Genomic DNA, 16692 nt, shown 5'->3' on the forward strand with positions numbered 1-16692 from the left:
TCTCTCACAGCTCTGTCTCTCTCTACCCATTAATTTGAGAGGAAGAGTGAGACACAGAGACGGAGAGCAGGAGAGGGAGAGAGGGCAAGATTTTGAGAGAAACAGAGGGTAGAGAGAGAGACGGAGCTATGAGAGAAATTGAAGAAAAATGGGTTCTTCAAAGGTATAAATCGTTCCCTTTGTTCTTAATTATTGATTATAGTTGGGTTTTAATGTCTTGATTTTAGTTGCCTTAAATTCTTGTGGGTATTTGATTCTAGGTCGAAATTGTGGAGGATGTTAGCTGATTAATGAAAGGAAAATTTGGGTCTTAAGTTTAGTGGTCTAATCGATCCGTATCTCCTTGAGCTGCTCCTCTACTTGGCTAGATGCCTTGATGCTTCCTACTCCTCCATGTGCTTCCCTTTCAAACTATTTGCTCTTGTTGAAGCAGATGTGGCCAGGTTGAAGCAGAAAGTTGCAGCAGAGGCAGCATCACTATGGTTCCCTCTCTGATGCATGTGACCTTAATCAACATGGCCAAAATAATAATCCCCAACAGTGAGTTTGAGAAATCATGCTATATTTTCTTAACGATCAACTTATGGTGTCAAGTTATAAGTAGTTGCATGTGTTATTTCCTTAATTAAGGTCAAAGGAACTGTTTCTCATGCAACAAGGCCAAGGAGGAGGGCCTTATTAGGAAATTTTCAGATTTAATTTTCAGTATCTTTAACCTTAGCCAAAAAGGATGTTTTGGGAATTGTATAAAAATCTGGAATGGGACAGATTCGTTTCTTTAGCTTTAATTGTTGGGATTTTATGTTTTGTAATACGATTTGGGATTTTTTGCTTGAGTTTAATTAGAGCCGAAGGTAAATTAGGAACCGAGTTGGGAAATAGCTTGTAATAAAGGCATAAGGTTTTTTTATTGTTGGTTATGAATTTGTTTGGAGTTTGGTGCTCTTTGATAGCTATAGGCCCATAAGTTTGGTTCACACGGAAACTCTTGTGGAAATGGATTTGAGTTATTTTTCGTATATGTTTTGTTTATTATCATACAGTCTAACTCATCTCATCAAACCGATTTTATAGAATGAAGATTACACATTCCTTATAAACATGTCCAAAGTCTTGTTCACATGAAATTATTCCTCAACATATTTGTCATTGCATAAACTATTTCAAATGTATATAATAATAAGAACAACCCTTTTATAAATCAATATCACTCCTTATTTAACATAATTTTTGAAATTATGTAGGCTTGAAAATTGGCAAGTTTACATGCTATATTCATCAAATGGGAAGAGGTGTCAAATGTATCACATTTTTCTATGAACTTCAACCTGTATGTTTCTCTTTTCATTTTTGTTGAATACGGGAGAGCGTAGCAAAAACTAGGGATCGATTCGAGTATTATTTGAATGGAACTTGGAATTTGCATGAATTTTGCTAACTTGCATCTTCTTTTACTATATAAGCATATTTAATTACTGGAGGAGATTACTTCAGTAAGAATTTGATGCCACCCTTGCTTATTGTAATAATGACCGGAAAGTGAAACGGAGGGCCGAGGCATGTTTTATAATGTTTGGGGCGCGCGAGCTGGTTACCTCGATCGATCTTGAAAATTGCCAGAAGCAGGGAAGATTTCAAAAAGTTATTCTTTGAATATGGTCAAAGAATTCGTATATATAAAAAAAAGGAGAGGGCTTTTAAATATCTATTGCAAGTACTCTTAGACCTAAGACTGACTTTAAGGACTTTCGAGCCTCGATATTGGACCACTCACGTACTCTTTGGTATCAAATTAAGTTGACAAAATTCTACCTAACAAGAAAGTAAAACTGATCATATTCCAAGATCTAGTGTCTCTTACAGTCGAGCAATTAGGAAATAATATCGTTTTCGCAAAATTTGGAAACAAAACTCTACTGCTTTTTAGTAAAATGTCCAGTTTATAATATCCAAAGGATGTCCGCTTTTCTTAGTTCCTTTGTTAAGAGTACTAATTAAAAAGCTAAACATAAATACATATGCATGTCCATGTCGGTGACATTGTTTTCTTATTCAAATGGAACACCTAGTACTACAACGTTAGCATGTAAGGTGATACATAAAACACACATTAAAGGCTTAAATGCGGGAAAAACAAGACAAAGAACAAAAATAAATAATATCAAATTATGGTTAATCAATACGATCCAAACTTGACATAATAATTTTGTACTTTTTAAGATAACCCTTGAACTCGACACAAATTCGAAACAAAATTAAAAAATTATGATTGAAGAGTTAGATTATTTAATTAAATAAGTTAAATTAAAATTGACCCACTAACCTTGAGATAATATCTTATATATAGATATCTAACAAATATCGTATAAATATCCGATAACGTTAATAGGCTCAGGTGTAGACTTTCCAGTACATTAAAGCAAACAACCAAACGAATCTTTTACTGCTTACTAATTGGGATAGAGTCATACAGAGAGGGAGGAATGACTAAAATTTACACTTCTAAAATGAAAACTGGAAGCTTTAGGGTGACTGTCAAGGAAGCCACCAAAAATGCCGCTAGTGGCTCCCATAGGCGGGATCACAAGGGAGCTAATATAAGAAATAGCCTTGATGATTCTGCCATGATCAGAGCCATGACACACCGCTGCTTGAACAGAAAAAACTCCCTGCTTAATCAGTTGAGCATGAAAAAGAGAAAGAAGCCATTTCGCAACTTCTGGAGTACTTAACTAGATCGATTTTGCCCGCCAACATATGGAAACAAACTTTACTACGCTTTAGTAAAAGGTCCAGTACATAATATCCAAGGATATTGTCATTGTCATCCTATTCTTTAATCCTTTGTTAGAATATTTAAAAGCTAAAACTGATCATTTTTTTTGTTTTCATTTTAAGCAACGAATTAATGACTTCACCCATGATTTTTTTCAGATGCAACCATTACATTGTTCAACTTTTCCCGGCTACATAGTAAGAGAGAATTTGTGAAATAAAATACAAGAGTTTATCCCACGCGACATTATCAATCTACCCTTGTCAGTTGTCAATATAGTAGTGAGATAGCATTACAAACCCATATCATATATTCTACTTCAACATTGGATAATCATTTTTTTTTATAATTCAAACGTCGGAACACCCAACTACAACGTTAGCATAATAGCATATAAGGTCAACCAGAAAACACACCTTAAATGCGGGAAAAACACACAAACGGAGAAAAAAAAAACACAATACAAATACATTAAACATAGTATTTGTCGGTTCTTCCTGTGCCACCAGCGGCATCAGTGCCAGTGCCTGTGCCAGTGCCAGTGGGGTGCGACCCCAGCACATGCTGGCCAGGGCATTGTCCAGGCAAGGTGGGGTGCGACCCCAGCACATTCTGGCCAGGGCATTGTCCAGGCAAGGCTGACATCGGGTTGGTTCCGGTGGGATGGCCTGTGCCAGTGCCAGTGCCAGTGGGATGACCTGTGCCAGCCCCCGTCAGAGAGGCCTTGGTCTTCTCCACGCCAGCCTTAGTGGAGGCGGTTACGTTGGCTGCCGATTCCTTCGCAGCCCCCACTGCATTCTTCCCGCCCTGCATTTTCGCTCTCTGTTTAATTGCTTGTAACTTCAATTGCTTTGAGGATACACAGACAGAAGCAATGGAAGAGAGTGTTAATGGCTGTTGATTAAATAGGTTCTCAGGCCGTCTCCCGTGGAGACACGTAGAAAGGATCAATAGCAACGTGGCAGCTCCTGCAGAATGTTCGGGGTTCTTCTGGCACATCATGGACGTGTCCCAAAGATATTTTGATTCGCTCTCGTGTCTGTTGGTGGTTATCATACGTTTAAGCCGCCCTCAATCTCCTTTCAACTAAGAGGAGGCAATATCTTTTTCTCTTTCTTTATACTTAAAAAGCCGCTATGCACATGAAAATAGTATCTTTTGTTTGATAGTGAAAGACCCTTTTGCCTTTATTTATTATTATTTTTTTTATCATAGTGAAATCAAGGAGGGGTTTTTGTCTTTTTAGTATTTGAAATTATTATTTTGCCCCTGTTTAACCCTTGACCGTCTACTAAATTTGTTGGGCATTATTGTCTTTTAGATGAAAATTATTTTTTTGCCCTTTGTATTTGTACATAGTACAATTTTATTGAAGGGTTTGGGTTTAGGTTTAGGGTTAAGGTTTGGTCTTTTATGGGGTTCTTTTGTCTTTACATTAGAGTTATATAAAAAGTGGGAAGGTGCCAAGTTACCATTTTGTTCCTGTTTACCAGATCATCTGGGTAGTTTTATCTTTTGAAATAAAATTACTGTTTTTTTTCTTTGTCATTTCTTTTACTCCTTCCACGTTCTTTGTTCCCATTTTTTTTTTTTCTTTCTTTTCTCATTTTTTTTTCTTCTTCCTTCTTTCTCATTTCTCACCTACGTACCCTTCTTCCTCACCTCCTTTGTTTCCTTTGAGAGGAAGAGAGAAACAAGCACCTTTAGAAACCCAAATTAAAAACCCATCTCAAATATACAATTAAAGTTATAAATCGTTCCCTTTGTTCTTAATTATTGATTATAGTTGGGTTTTATTGTGTTGATTTTAGTAGCCTTAAATTCTTGTGGGTATTTGATTCTAGGTCGTAATTGTGGAGGATGTTGGCTGATTTATGAAAGGAAAATTTGGGTCTTAAGTTTGGTGGTCTGATCGATCCGTATCTCCTTGAGCTGCTCCTCTACTTGGCTAGATGCTTCTTACTTCTCCATGTGCTTCCCTTTCAAACTATTTGCTCTTGCTGAAGCAGATGTGGCCAGGTTGAAGCAGAAAGTTGCAGAACTCCACCATCAACTAAATCAGCAGAGGCAGCATCACTATGGTTCCCTCTCGATCTGATGCATGTGACCTTAATCAACATGGCCAAAATAATAATCCCCAACAGTGAGGTTGAGAAATCATGCTATATTTTCTTAACGATCAACTTATGGTGTCAAGTTATAAGTAGTTGCATGTGTTATTTCCTTAATTAAGGTCAGAGGAACTGTTTCTCATGCAACAAGGCCAAGGAGGAGAGCCTTATTAGGAAATTTTCAGATTTAGTTTTCAGTATCTTTAATCTTAGCCGAAAAGGATGTTTTGGGAATTGTATAAATCTGGAATGGGACAGATTCTTTAGCTTTAATTGTTGGGGACTAGAGAAAAATATTTTTATTCTCTCCTAGGGTTTTCTCACTTTCTCTCTAGGGCCACAGCCTCAGGTAAGCCCCCTCCCCCATGGTGAGGGGAGGAGGGAAGGCCGCTTGTTGCCTCCTCCTCCCCCTTGCTTGCCCTTGCACCGGATGCCAGTAGTTTACTTGATGTCCCTAGCCCAAGTTGCCTTCTCCCTACCCTTTCTTTGCTGCCCCTTCCTCTTTGTTCCGCTTTTGTCCTTGGTGGGGCTTTCTGGTTGTTTTCTGCTCCTTTCTTTTCTGTTTTTTCTCTGTGTTTTTGGTGTGATGTTCTTGTAGCCTTGCTTGTGTGCCACTTGATCTGGGTGTTGATTTTGGGGGTTTCTTTCAAACTCCCCCCAGTTTTGTTTTGTGTTCGCTGCCGATCTCCTCAGCCCGCTCTGCCGCCCACCATTTGATGCTGGGTCTTTCCTCGTGCCCCTCCAGCGATGAGCTTCAACGTCTCCTGCGGCAATGGTTTTCCGGCCAGTTGGCGATCGGTTTCGCCACCCTCCGTCCATTGTTTTGGGCTTTTTCCACGTGCACAATCGGCATCCATGCTGCGTGTGCCTGTTCCCGTTTGTTTTATTTTCCTCGTATTGTCTTTGTTCATGTTTTTTCCCTGTATGCATTTCATTCCTGTTATTTGCTTGTAATAAGGCCCTGCCTCTTTGGTTCGCCCATGTTTTATTTAGGTTTTCTTGTTTCTGTTTTGTAATAAGGCTTGGCCACTCGATCTGCCTGCTTGGATGTGAACTGAACTTTGGTCCAGATCTTTTAGGTCGTGGATGTGAATTTTAGTCCAGACCTTCGAGTTATGGACGTGAACTTCATCCTGGCTTTTGGATTAAGGAGGATTTTGCGCTACCTATGCATTGGATTGCGTCTGTTTTATGCAGATCTGTTATTTCAACTGAAAACTAGTCATAGGTTAGCGGAGGTTTTAAGTGATGTTGTATCCTAATAGTTTCGGCTATAATTTGCATTTTCAGAACTTTGTGCTCCTGCGATGTAAGAGCTTCATGCTCGTGATTATTATCAATGAAATTGGAATGTATTTCTTTAAAAAAAAAAAAAAAAAAAAAAAGATTGTTGGGATTTTATGATTTGTAATACGATTTGGGATTTTTTGCTTGATTTTAATTAGAGCCGAAGGTAAATTAGGAACCGAGTTGGGAAATAGCTTGTAATAAAGGCATAAGGTTTTTTTATTGTTGGTTATGAATTTGTTTGGAGTTTGGTGCTTTTTGATAGCCATAAGTTTGGTTCTCAGGGAAACTCTTGTGGAAATAGATTTGAGTTATTTTTCGTCTGTGTTTTGTTTATTATCACACAGCATAATTCATCTCATAAAACCGATTTTATAGGAAGAGAGTTGCACATTCTTTATAAACATGTCCAAAGTCTTGTTCACAAGTAATGCTAGATTATTCTTCAACATATTTGTCATTGCATAAACTATTTCAAATGTATATAATAATAAGAACCACCCTTTTATGAATCAATATCACTCCTTATTTAACATAATTTTCGAAATTATGTAGGCTTGGAGATTTATAAGTGTGAAAATTAGCAAGTTTACATGCTATTCATCAAATGGGAAGGGGTGTCAAATGTTTCACATTTTTTCTATGAACTTCAACCTATATGTTTCTTTCCATTTTTGTTGAATAAGGGATCAGTGCTTAGCAAAAACTAGGATCGATGCGAGTATTATTTGAGTGGAACTTGGAATTTGCATGAATTTTGTTTTTACTATATAAGCATATTTAATTACTGGCGGAGATTACTTCAGCAAGAATTTGAGCCACCCTTGCTTATTGTAATCATAACAGGGAAGTGAAACAGAGGGCCGAGGTATGTTTTATAATGTTTGGGGCGCGCGAGCTGGTTATCTCGGTCGATCTTGAAAATTGCCAGATGCAGGGAAGATTTCAAAAAGTTATTCTTTGAATATGATCAAAGATTTCGTATATATAATAAAAACGAGAGCTTTTAAATATCTATTGCTAGTACTCCTAGACCTAAGACCGACTCTAAGGACTTTCGAGCCTAGCTCGATATTGGACCACAAATGTACTCTTTGGTATCAAATTAAGCTGACAAAATTCTACCTAACAAGAAAGTAAAACTTATCATATTCCGAGATCTGGTGTCTCTTATAGTCGAGCAATTAGGAAATAATATCGTTTTCCCAAAATTTGGAAACAAAACTTAACTGCTTTTTAGTAAAATGTCCAGTTTATAATATCCAAAGGATGTCCGCTTCTCTTAGTTCCTCTGTTAAGAGTACTAATTAAAAAGCTAAACATAAATACATATGCATGTCCATGTCCATGTCGATGTCGATGTCGGTGACATTGTGTTCTTATTCAAATGGAACACCTAGTACTACAACATTAGCACTTAGCATGTAAGGTGATACATAAAACACACTTTAAATGCGGGAAAAAACAAAACACAGAACGAAAACAAATATAGATCGAACAATAATGAGATATGTCGATCGACGGTCCTTCGTGTGCCGGTGCCGGTGTGGGTCACAACGAGGTGCGACCCCACCCCACATTCGGTCAGTGGCCGGTGCCCTGTCCAGGCAAGCCTGACGTCGGGTGGGTTCCGGTGGGATTGCCAGCCTTTCCCGCCTCTTTGGCTGCGGCGTTGCGGGCATGCGCCTGCTTCTCTTCGTTATTAGCCTGAGTGATCCTCTCCTCCTTCTTTTTGGTCACCGCTTCTTTCTGCGCTGGATCTTTGGCTTTCATCAGTTCCATCTGCAAAACAACATATCATAAATTCCATTATTATATTACAATAAAAATAATATTATTGTTCGATCTACTGCATATATATATACCTTCTCATCTACAGCGGCCTTGGTCTTCGCCATGCCAGCATTAGCGGAGGCCGTTAAGTTGGCTGCAGTTTCCTTCCCCGCGTCCATTTTCACAATTTTTCTTTCTTCTCTTCTCTGTTTAATTGCTTTGAGTATACAGACACAGTAGCAATGGAAGAGCTTGTTACTGGCTATTGATTAAATAGGTTTTCAGGACCTCTCGCGTGGAGACACGTGGCAACTCTGCAGAACGTTCGGGGTTCTTCTTCAATTCTGTGACATCACGGAAGTGTCCCAGAGATATTTTGATTCGATCTATATCTGTCGTGAAATAGGGGAGTAATTGCTGTCTCTTGTCCGTTGGATGGTCATCGTGTCCCAAAGATATTTTGATTCTCTCTCTGTCGTGATGCAGGGCGTTACTGCTGCTAGTCTCGAGTCCGATGGATGGTCATCGTATAGTATACATATCTAACAAATCCTATACATATCTAACAAATATCTTATCCTATAAATATCCCATAAAGTTAATGGGATAAGGTTAGGACTCATAATTATTGACATTGGGAAGTGTTAAGAGCTAAACAAATGAACTCAAAATTTTTTTCAAATTAACGTATTAGATCGTGAGTGACAAACAAGGAAAAGATAATTACATTTTTTAAATTTAAAAACTCTTGTTACATCAATTTGAAAATTTTTCTAGGTTTATTTGTTTGGCTCCTTAGAGCATTTCCAATAGAAGAATCAAATGTTACTTTTATCTAAAATAACTCTTTAAATGTTTAAAAAAAGCTCATATATTGGATTAGCAAAAAAAAAATGTAAAATAGATATTTGATTGAAAGAGCTAAAAAAAAGCTAAATGTAGCAGCACATTTCAAGTTATTTTATTTTTCATTCTTTCTCACCTGTTTTCTCTTTTTTTTCAAATCTTTTCCTTTTTTTTCTCAGTATGTTCTCTTTTTCCCAAATTTTTTCTCATTTTTCCTCACATATTCTCTTTTTCTCAAAACTTTTCTTAGAGCATTCCCAATGGAAGAGCTAAATGTTACTTTTATCAAAAATGGCTCTTCAAATGTTTAAAAAACCCCCTATATTGGATTAGCCAAAAGAAAATGTAAAATAGATATTTGATTGGAAGAGTTAAAAAAAAAAAAAAAAAAACTAAATGTAACAGCACTTTTCAAGTGAGCTATTTTATTTTTCATTGTTTCTCACCTATTTTCTCTTTTTCCCAATTATTTTCCTACTTTTTTTCTGCATGTTCTCTTTTTCCCAAAACTTTTCCCATTTTTCCTCTCACATGTTCTCTTTTTCTCAAAACTTTTATTGCTTTTAATAATATTTTAATAGAATAGATAGAAATATAGCTAATTGGATGTAGAGACATATAAAAATGGCTTAGCTAAACTAGATAAAAGTGAGTTTTGAGAAGCTATTTTACATAAAAATATGGCTCATCCATTGGAAATGCTCTTAGCACTTCTCATTGACACTACCCATAAATTTGACACGAAATTAAAAAATTATAGATAATGAGTCTGATCCGTTTAATTAAATAAATCGGATAGGATTGACATATATTTGTAGTCTTACTCATGTATTGACATAACTCGAACCCGGCATAATGATTTGTACTTGTTAACATAACCAGCAAATTTCTAACACGAATTAAACACAAAATTAGAGAATTATGATCGAAAAATTTAACCCATTTAATTAAATAAGTTAAATTAAAATTGATCCACTGAGATAATTATATATTAGATATAGATATCTAACAAATATCGTATAAATATCCGATAACGTTAATAGGAACAGGTTTAGACTTTTTTTTTTTACTTTTTTTAAAGTACATTAAAAGCAAACAACCAAACGAATCTTTTACTACTTACTAATTGGGATAGAGTCATAGATAAGAGGGGTGAACGAGTAAACTTTACACTTCTGAAATTTTAGCTATCTTCGAATAACCATTGAGAGTCGCCTTCTAAAATGAAAACTGGAAGCTTTAGGTTTAGGGTGACTGTCGAGGAAGCCAATCAAAGATGCCGCTAGTGGCTCCCATAGGCGGGATCACAAAGGGAGCTATAATATGAAAAATAGCCTTGATGATTCTGCCATGATCAGAGCCATGACACACCGCTGCTTGAACAGAAAAAACTCCCTGCTTGATCAGTTGAGCATGAAAAAGGGGAAGAAGCCAGTTCGCAACTTCTGGACTTAACTAGCTAGATCGATATTGCCCGCCAAAATTTGGAAACAAACTTTACTACGTTGTGGTAAAAGGGCCAGTATATAATATCCAAGGATATTGTCATTGTCCTCTATTCTTTAATCCTTTGTTGGAATATTTAAAAGCTAAAAATGATCATTTTTTTTCATTTTTAAGCAACGAATTAATGACTTTCACCAATGATTTTTGTCAGATCCAAACATTACATTGTTCAACTTTTCCCAGCTAGATCGTGAGAGAGAATTTGTGGAATAAATTATCAATCTACCCTTGCAGTTGTCAATATAATAGTGAGATTGCGGTGGAATATAGCATTACAAACCCATGTATATCATATATTCTACTTCAACATTGGATAATCATTTGTTTCTTTATTCAAATGTCGGAACACCCAACTACAACGTTAGCATGTAAGGTCAACAAAAAACACACCTTAAATGCGGGAAAAACACACAGACGGAGAGAGAAAAAAAAAAAAAGCAGTACAAATACAATAAACTTGGGGAGTTATGTGGGTCCTTCCTGTGCCACCAGTGCCAGTGCCAAAGGGGTGCTAAGTCTAACCCAGCTTATGATGGCCAGTGCCATGTCCAGGCAAGACTGAGGTCGGGTGGGTTCCGGTGTGATGGCCTGTGCCAGTGCCAGTGGGGTGCGACCCCCCCAGCAGATTATGGCCAGCGCCATGTCCAGGCAAGGCTGACGTCGCGTGGGTTCCGGTGTGATGGCCTGTGCCAGTGGGGTGCGACCCCCCCAGTACATTATGGCCAGCGCCATGTCCAGGCAAGGCTGACGTCGGGTGGGTTCCGGTGTGATGGCCTGTGCCACCCCCCGTTACAGTGGCCTTGGCCTTCTCCACGCCAGCCTTAGCGGAGTGGGTTACGTTGGCCACTGCATTCTTCCCGCTTTGCATTTTCGCTGTGTGTTTAATTGCTATTAACTTCAATTGCTTTGAGGATACAGACACAGTAGCAATGGAAGAGAGTGTTAATGGCTCTTGATTAAATAGGTTTTCAGGCCGTCTCGCGTGGCGACACGTAGCAATGGTATATTGCAACGTGGCAGCTCCTGCAGAATGTTCGGGGTTCTTCTGGTACACCATGGACGTGTCCCAAAGATATTTTGATCCGCTCTCGTGTCCGTCGGTGGTCATCATACGTTTAAGCCGCCCTGAATCTCCTTTCAATTCAGAGGAGACAATATCTTTGTTTGACAGTGAAAGACCCTTTCGCTTTTATTTATTTATTTATTATTTTTTTTTTTTATCATAGTGAAATCAAGGAGGGGTCTTTTGTCTTTTGCCCCTGTTTAACTCTGGACCGTCTACTAAATTTGTTGGGCATTATTGTCTTTTACATAAAAATACTTTTTTGCCCTTTGTATTTGTAAAGAGTCCAGTTTTGTTTAAGGAATATTGAGGTCTTTTCCTTGTTTTTGTCTTTTCCTCTTCTTGTGAACCGTCTAATTGAGCGTATGCTTTGTTTAATGATCAAAAACACTTTATTCCTACTTTAATTAAAGAGGTAAAGAATTTATGCGAACTTTTTCATTTTTATGGGGCTGTTTTGTCTTTACAATAGAGTTATAAAAAAAGTGGCTAGATGCTTCTTACTCCTCCATGTGCTTCCCTTTCAAACTATTTGCTCTTGCTGGAGTAGATGTGGCCACGTTGAAGCAGAAAGTTGCAGAACTCCACCATCAACTAAATCAGCAGAGGCAGCATCATTATGGTTCCCTCTCTGATGCATGTGACCTTTATCAACATGGCCAAAATAATAATCCCCAATATCCTATACATACGTCACATATTAACAAATATCCAATAAATATCCGATAACGTTTTAGTAAGGACAAGTTAGACCTTTATTTAAAAAATAAAAAAAATTATTTAAGTACATTTAGAGCAATCAGAAACAGCCAAACTATGGGGTAAATCTTTTACTACTTGGGAAAAATAAATGGGTGAATGAGTGTGAATGCAACTATGATGAATGTAAAGTTTACACTTCCGAAAATTTTTATTCCAAGAATAAAAACGGAAAGCTTTAAGGAGATTGTGAGAGAAGTTGCCAGAAATACTGTTAGTGCCTCCCCATAGGCTGAATCACAAGGGAGCTAATTTAAGAAATAACATTGATGATTCTGCCATTAGAGCCACGACACATCGCTCTTCAATTGAAAAAGAATCTTTGATAGCTGTATCAAAATTGATCTTGAACAAAGAAGTCACCAGAAGAAGTAATTTCTTCGTTGGAGTTGAAGATAAAATTTTCCAAACAAAGGTGTTTCAAAGAGATCTTTGATAAGTTAGCTTTGAAGAATATTTGTCATTTGTTTTATATATATATATATATATATATATATATATATATATATAATATATAATTTAATGATAAAAGTTAATCCTAAGATCTAACCATTAAATATCTAATGTTAGTTGAATCAGCAATTTGAATTGTTATTCATATGATTGAATGAAAACTCATTATATTTGATCGTATCATTAATAAAATTTCTTTATTCTATTTCTTTGAAAAAAGCAAATTATACTTAAATACAATTAAAATTTAAATAATTCGATACAAGTCAAGTTTGAGCTCGGCAAAAATTTCTAAGCTCGAGCTTGGACAAGCCCACAGGGTACCCACCCTAGCGAGCCAAGCTTAGACACAAGATGGGGCTAGTGTCAAGCTCAAGCTCTGGCAAAAAATTCGACGAGCGGAACTTGAGTGAGTAGTTATTACACCCCTAAAATTAGACTTGGATCACCTATTAAAAAAAAAAATTCAACCCAATAAAGGGTGATTGAGCTGTTAATTAACATATCTAACACCAAATTTAAAAATATATATATATATATATATATATATAACTTTTAGTATTTAACCCAATTATTTTATTATTCTTCGATCTTGTAAGACTAAAAGTTGTCGGTCGATCTCAAGTTTATTGGGTACATAATTTAAAAAAAAATATATATATATATACTTAAGAAAGTGCCGTCCATGAAGTGTCAATGCGACAAACTAGAGGAAAAAAAAAAACCCATCCATACCTTAAAATGATGAAAAAGTGGTTACGAGACAACTTTTTATGTCCAAGAGCCAACTAGAAAGTTCACAACTTCACATGTACGGTCCAGCCCGAAAAAACACCTTCGCTTATATGCGGAAAAGCAAACACAGACGATATATATATATATATATATATTAATTACACGAACATCAAACTAACTTGACATTTTTTCGGGCTGAATTTGTGTCAGATTCGTGTCAACAAACCGACACGAATCTAATACAAAATTGAAAAATTATAGTTAAGAAGTCCGATTTAATTAAATCAGGATAAAATTGACTTGTGCTATAGATGCCTTGATACGTAATATCCGGTAGATATCTAACAAATATCTTATAAATATCCGATAGGGTCAGGTTTAGACTATTCTTTTTTTCTTTATCTTTTTTAAAGTACATTCAAAGCAATCAGAAACAACCAAACCAATCTTTTACTACTAATTATATGATAGGCATATAAATTTACACTTGTGAAAAATTTTCTATATATCCTTCATCTTAATTAGGAGTGAAAATATAAGTGGATAATAACCGCCCACATCTGCTATCCGTACTTGTCAATAATCCGCTATCCACATATGTGGATAGCAAAATCTAATATCTGCAAATGCAGATAGCGGTTTAGGGTATGCAGATGCGAATATTATCCGCATCCTCATTCCTTTATATATATAATATTTTTTTAATTCATGTTTCTTATATTTGCTTAACTAGCTCGACTTTGCCCACCAAAATTTGGAAACAAACTTTACTACGTTTTAGTAATAAGAGGTCCAGTACATAATATCCAAGGATGTTATTGTCCTCCATTCTTTAATCATTTGTTAAAAGGATAAAGTTTTCTTTCAAACTGGATTAAAAAAATTTCCTTCAACCTAATCTATAAAAGTGATATGTATCCCATTTTTTAATCTCATGTGAGATACACATGAATTTTTAATAAAATTTATTTCAACTTTGTCCCTCTTATTAAAAACAACATGTGCATCTCACATGATAAGGGATACCTATAACTTTTACCGACTAGGTTAAAAGAAATTCTTCAAATCTAGTTTGAAAGAAAACTTTGTCCTTGTTAAAATATTTAAAACCTAAAAATAATCCTTTTTTTTCTTTTTTTCATTTTAAGCAACGAATAATGACTTCAGTTCACCAATGATTTTTGTCAGATCCAAACATTACATTGTTCAACTTTTCCCGGCTAGATCGTAAGGGAGAATTTGTGGAATAAATTATCAATCTACCCTTGTCAGTTGTCAATATATTAGTGAGATTGCGGTGGAATATAGCATTACAAACCCATATCATATCTACTTCAACAATGGATAATCATTTGTTTTTTACTCAAACGTCGGAACACCCAACTACAACGTTAACATAATAGCATGTAAGGTCACCCAGAGAACATGCGGGAAAAAAAAGAAGGTACAAAAACATTAAACTTAGTGAGTTATGTCGTTCCTTCCTGTGCCACCAGTGCCAGTGCCGGTGCCGGTGCCAACGGGGTGGAACCCCACCACAGGCTGGACAGAGCCATGTCCAGGTAAGGTTGACATCGGGCGTGCTTTCATGTTTTCCATCTGCATATGCATGCACAACCACATATCATAAATTCCATTATTACAATTAAAAATAATATTTTTCCATGTAAACGAAAACGATAAAGCAACAAACAATATATATACCTGCCCATCTACGGTGGCCTTGGTATTCTCCACGCTAGCCTTAGCGGAGGCGGTTATGTTGGCTGTCGATTCCTTCACAGTCCCCGCTGCATTCTTCTCGCCCTGCATTTTCACACTCTGTTTAATTGCTTTTAACTTCAATAGCTTTGAGGATACGTATACTGTATACACACACACTAGCAATGGAAGAGCTTGTTCATGGCTCTTGATTAAATAGGTTCGCAGGCACGTCTCGGTCTCGCTTAGAGACACGTAGCTAAGGCTATATAGCAACGTGGCAGGTTTGCAGAATGTTCGGGGTTCTTCTAACACATCACGGACGTGTCCCAAAGATGGATCCGACTTTCACGCCGTTATTAAGAAAGATTTTGAAAAATTTTATATTGACCGTTGATAAACTACTGTTAGATATTTTGAGTCTTTCTCTTCCGGGAAGCGGGGAGTAATTCCTACGAGTCTCGTGTCCGTTGGACGGTCATCGTTTAAGCCGCCCCTCATCTCCTTTCAACACAGAGGAGACACTATCCTATACATATCTAATAAATATCCTATATATAAATATCCGATAACGTTAATGGTGTCAGGTTTAGTAATGATCATTTAGACCTTTTGGTTTTAAAAAATATTATTTAAGTACATTCAGAGCGATCGGAAACCCCCAAACTAATTGGGATGAATTTTTACTACCACAAATTGGGATCAATTTGGCCAGCCACCCCCAAATCCCCAAATCTCCATAAAGCGACCCCCAACTTTTTTGGCACCCAAAAACCCAGTTTTCACACTAGGTGCAAGGTGACGTGGCACTCGGTTAAAAAGATTAATAGAGTTTTGACGGAAGTATTAAGTTAATTTATTTATTAATCACAAGTACCATTTATGATATTTTAAAAAATTTAAATATCTGTTTGATTTTGGTACTAAGCACAAGTACCTTAAATGCATTTAACCCATTTTTAAATCCAAGTTCACTATTCACACATAAGTAATTAGTTCACTGTTCACACATCTTTAATTATTGACGTTTTACTGTTTAAACGACACTATAAGAAATACTTCAGTGCAATATAATGTCTATATTTGACTCATTTTTAATGACGTGGTAGATGGACAATCACATGAAAGAAGATTAAAATTTAAAATTTGAATTTTAATCATCTCTCTCACTAAATATAACCCAAATGTAAGCATTATATTACACTATACCATACCTCTTTAAAATAATATCGTTTAAACAGTTAAACATCATTAATTAATGACTTTTTTTTATAAATCCAAACTGATTACACGTCACAAACTCTGGTTTGTGTATATATATATATATATATCACTGACAAATCCAATAATTTTATTATTCTTCTATCTTTTAAGAGTCAAAGTTGTCAGTCGATCTTAAGTTTATTGCCTTTTAAAATATATATCTATACTTACGAAAGTGCCGCCCATGAAGTGTCAATGCGGCAAACTACCAAACTACCAAAGTGGCTACGTGACCACTTTTTATTCAAACAACAGAGTTCACAAGTTTTGAAAAATTTTCTACCCTACCTCTTTGTTAGAGTATTCTTAGCAGACTCCCTATAAGGGAGTCTGTTCCCTATGTATAAGGAATATGTCTAAAAAATTACAAAAATTCACTTACAGCAGACTCTCTATATGCTTTCTCAAACCTTCAACTG

General features: G+C 36.3%; 2 protein-coding genes across 2 annotated transcripts; both read right to left on the reverse strand.

Moving 5' to 3' along the window:
* Nucleotides 1-3063: 3063 nt before the first annotated feature.
* On the reverse strand, nucleotides 3064-8201 carry LOC132162108 (18 kDa seed maturation protein-like). Its single transcript, XM_088510980.1, has 3 exons — nucleotides 8040-8201; nucleotides 7823-7956; nucleotides 3064-3485 (listed from the first exon to the last, which is right to left on the reverse strand). Exons 1-3 carry the CDS (start codon nucleotides 8124-8126, stop codon nucleotides 3248-3250), a joined length of 459 nt encoding a protein of 152 aa, XP_088367106.1. The 5' UTR covers nucleotides 8127-8201; the 3' UTR covers nucleotides 3064-3247.
* Nucleotides 8202-14637: 6436 nt separating this feature from the next.
* LOC132162109 (uncharacterized) lies at nucleotides 14638-15225 on the reverse strand. Its single transcript, XM_059572366.2, has 2 exons — nucleotides 15014-15225; nucleotides 14638-14908 (listed from the first exon to the last, which is right to left on the reverse strand). The coding sequence occupies exons 1-2, from the start codon at nucleotides 15119-15121 to the stop codon at nucleotides 14771-14773; spliced, it is 246 nt and encodes an 81-aa protein (XP_059428349.2). The 5' UTR covers nucleotides 15122-15225; the 3' UTR covers nucleotides 14638-14770.
* Nucleotides 15226-16692: the final 1467 nt, after the last annotated feature.

Source organism: Corylus avellana, chromosome 10 (genome assembly GCF_965113065.1).
Source record: "Corylus avellana chromosome 10, dhCorAvel1.hap1.2, whole genome shotgun sequence".
Classification (NCBI taxonomy): Eukaryota; Viridiplantae; Streptophyta; class Magnoliopsida; order Fagales; family Betulaceae; genus Corylus; species Corylus avellana.

Bases quoted from the DNA above. Each gene is read 5' to 3' on its own strand.
- LOC132162108 (XM_088510980.1), bottom strand. From the start codon at position 8,126: ATGGACGCGGGGAAGGAAACTGCAGCCAACTTAACGGCCTCCGCTAAT. The intron at 7,957-8,039 runs GTATATATATAT...GTTGTTTTGCAG, and splicing joins AGGCCGCTGTAGATGAGAAG to ATGGAACTGATGAAAGCCAA. The intron at 3,486-7,822 runs GGCTGGCAATCC...CTCTCTGACGGG, and splicing joins GCAGCCAAAGAGGCGGGAAA to GGCTGGCACAGGTCATCCCA.
- LOC132162109 (XM_059572366.2), bottom strand. From the start codon at position 15,121: ATGCAGGGCGAGAAGAATGCAGCGGGGACTGTGAAGGAATCGACAGCC. The intron at 14,909-15,013 runs GTATATATATTG...ATGCATATGCAG, and splicing joins AGGCCACCGTAGATGGGCAG to ATGGAAAACATGAAAGCACG.